Source organism: Alligator sinensis, unplaced genomic scaffold (genome assembly GCF_000455745.1).
Source record: "Alligator sinensis unplaced genomic scaffold, ASM45574v1 scaffold707_1, whole genome shotgun sequence".
Classification (NCBI taxonomy): Eukaryota; Metazoa; Chordata; order Crocodylia; family Alligatoridae; genus Alligator; species Alligator sinensis.
The window spans coordinates 1,521,427-1,523,185 of NW_005842065.1; the positions used below are offsets into that span (position 1 = coordinate 1,521,427).

The window sequence follows — 1,759 nt, forward strand, 5'->3', positions numbered from 1 at the left end:
GGGACAGGGTGGGGCTTACAGTCCACAGGCAGACAGCAGGGTTGAGGTGGGGAAAATTGGGTTGGGACAAACCCAGAGCAGCTGAGGCAGGAGAGGAGAGCCTCCAGGATCAGGGCAGAGCACCCATGCCAATATAATGTGTATATACAGCATGTAAGTGTGCACATCTGCATTTGCACACAAGGCACACACTTGGCACTGTAAGCAAACACCGTGGAGAGAAGGATGTCAAGTGGGGGAAAGCTGTAACAACCCAGATGACTCCAAGGGTCCCAGCCTCACAGGCCTGGCACCCCTACTATCCACCCAGAAGTAGTTGCCCAGGGTTGAAGCAAGACCCATGGCACCCCCAGGGCTGGGAACATGGGGCCGGAAGCCTGGCCCACATCCCTTCCCGGTCCCCACCAACACAGGCCCCCTCCTCTGCTGCAGCATGTGACACCACAACCACATGCCTAGCTGAAGCCAGCGCTTCCTGCATGCATGCATGTGCTCCACAACATGGCATGTTCCTCATGTAGCTGGCCGGGGCAAGCTTGCTGTGCAGGCTGTGTGAAGTTCCCTCATACACTTAGTGTGTGCTGAAGGGGAGCCTGGGAAATCTAGTCCCTGCAGTGTGGGGACTTCCCTACATAGAAAAAAAAAAAAAAAAAAAAAAAAAAAAAAAAAAAAAAAAAAAAAAAAAAAAAAAAAAAAAAAAAAAAAAAAAAAAAAAAAAAAAAAAAAAAAAAAAAAAAAAAAAAAAAAAAAAAAAAAAAAAAAAAAAAAAAAAAAAAAAAAAAAAAAAAAAAAAAAAAAAAAAAAAAAAAAAAAAAAAAAAAAAAAAAAAAAAAAAAAAAAAAAAAAAAAAAAAAAAAAAAAAAAATCACACATGGGAGAGACAGGGCAGGAGGAGAGGGGAGAGAGACAGACTTCAGCTGATTCAGGCCTGTGCCCTTGATGTGCTGCTAGTGTGAGGAGGCATATGTGGGTTAGTCCACTTCACATACACAAGACAGACACATATATACATGTGAAACACCACCTACACAGCTCAGCACAGATGCAGAGTATGCTCCACACTGGACAGGGCATGTGCTGCACCCCAGACCAACCCAGACACATACGCCCAGCAAGTGTATGAACACACATGTGGCTTGGGCCAGCTCCCCCTGGAAGCAACCCCCTCCCCTCCTCTTCTCATCCCCCTCACCCTGGTTAACGAGCTCCCTGACGAGCTGGCGTACGGGCTCAGGCTGCAGCTGCCACCAGCGATAGAAGAAGGCCACCTCCACGTAGACAAAGCGTTTGGTCGGGTCAGCCTGGAGCTGGGGCATCACAGAGTCTAGGATGTACTGCACCCCGGCGTGCTGGATGTCATTGCGGGCTGGTGGGGCAGAAGAGGGGGCTGGCACACCTCCCTGGCACCCAGGGGCTGTACCAGTGCCCCAGAGGGGGCTTGTGTCCCCTGGAGGGAACAGATCCCAGCCCTACCCCACCCCCCCATAATCCTCAGCCGGCCGGTGCCCTCACATCACACCCCCCACCCCCCAAATAAGTCCTCCCATGCTACTCTGGGCCAGAGATAAGATGCCAAGGACACTTACCATGGCCACAGCCTTGGGTGATGCCACAGAAACCTTCCCCATAGTAACACCCAGGGACAGTGAGAAACAGGCCCAGCCAGGCTGGAGAAAGCCTTACTCAGTGGTTAGAGCAGGAGAAAGCTAGGAATCTGGATGCCTGGGTTCAACCCCCAGCACTTGCTGGGCAGGGGTGG

At 50.5% G+C, this 1,759-nt stretch overlaps 1 protein-coding gene across 1 annotated transcript in view; it reads right to left on the minus strand.

Annotated features, from left to right (window-relative positions):
- The window catches only part of MAN2B1 (mannosidase alpha class 2B member 1), a 14,863-nt gene that overhangs the window by 10,927 nt on the left and 2,177 nt on the right, over positions 1-1,759 (minus strand). Inside the window, exon 3 of the mRNA XM_025203832.1 lies at positions 1,193-1,366. Coding sequence (XP_025059617.1) covers positions 1,193-1,366 — 174 coding nt within the window. The remainder of the gene's footprint in view (positions 1-1,192; positions 1,367-1,759) is intronic.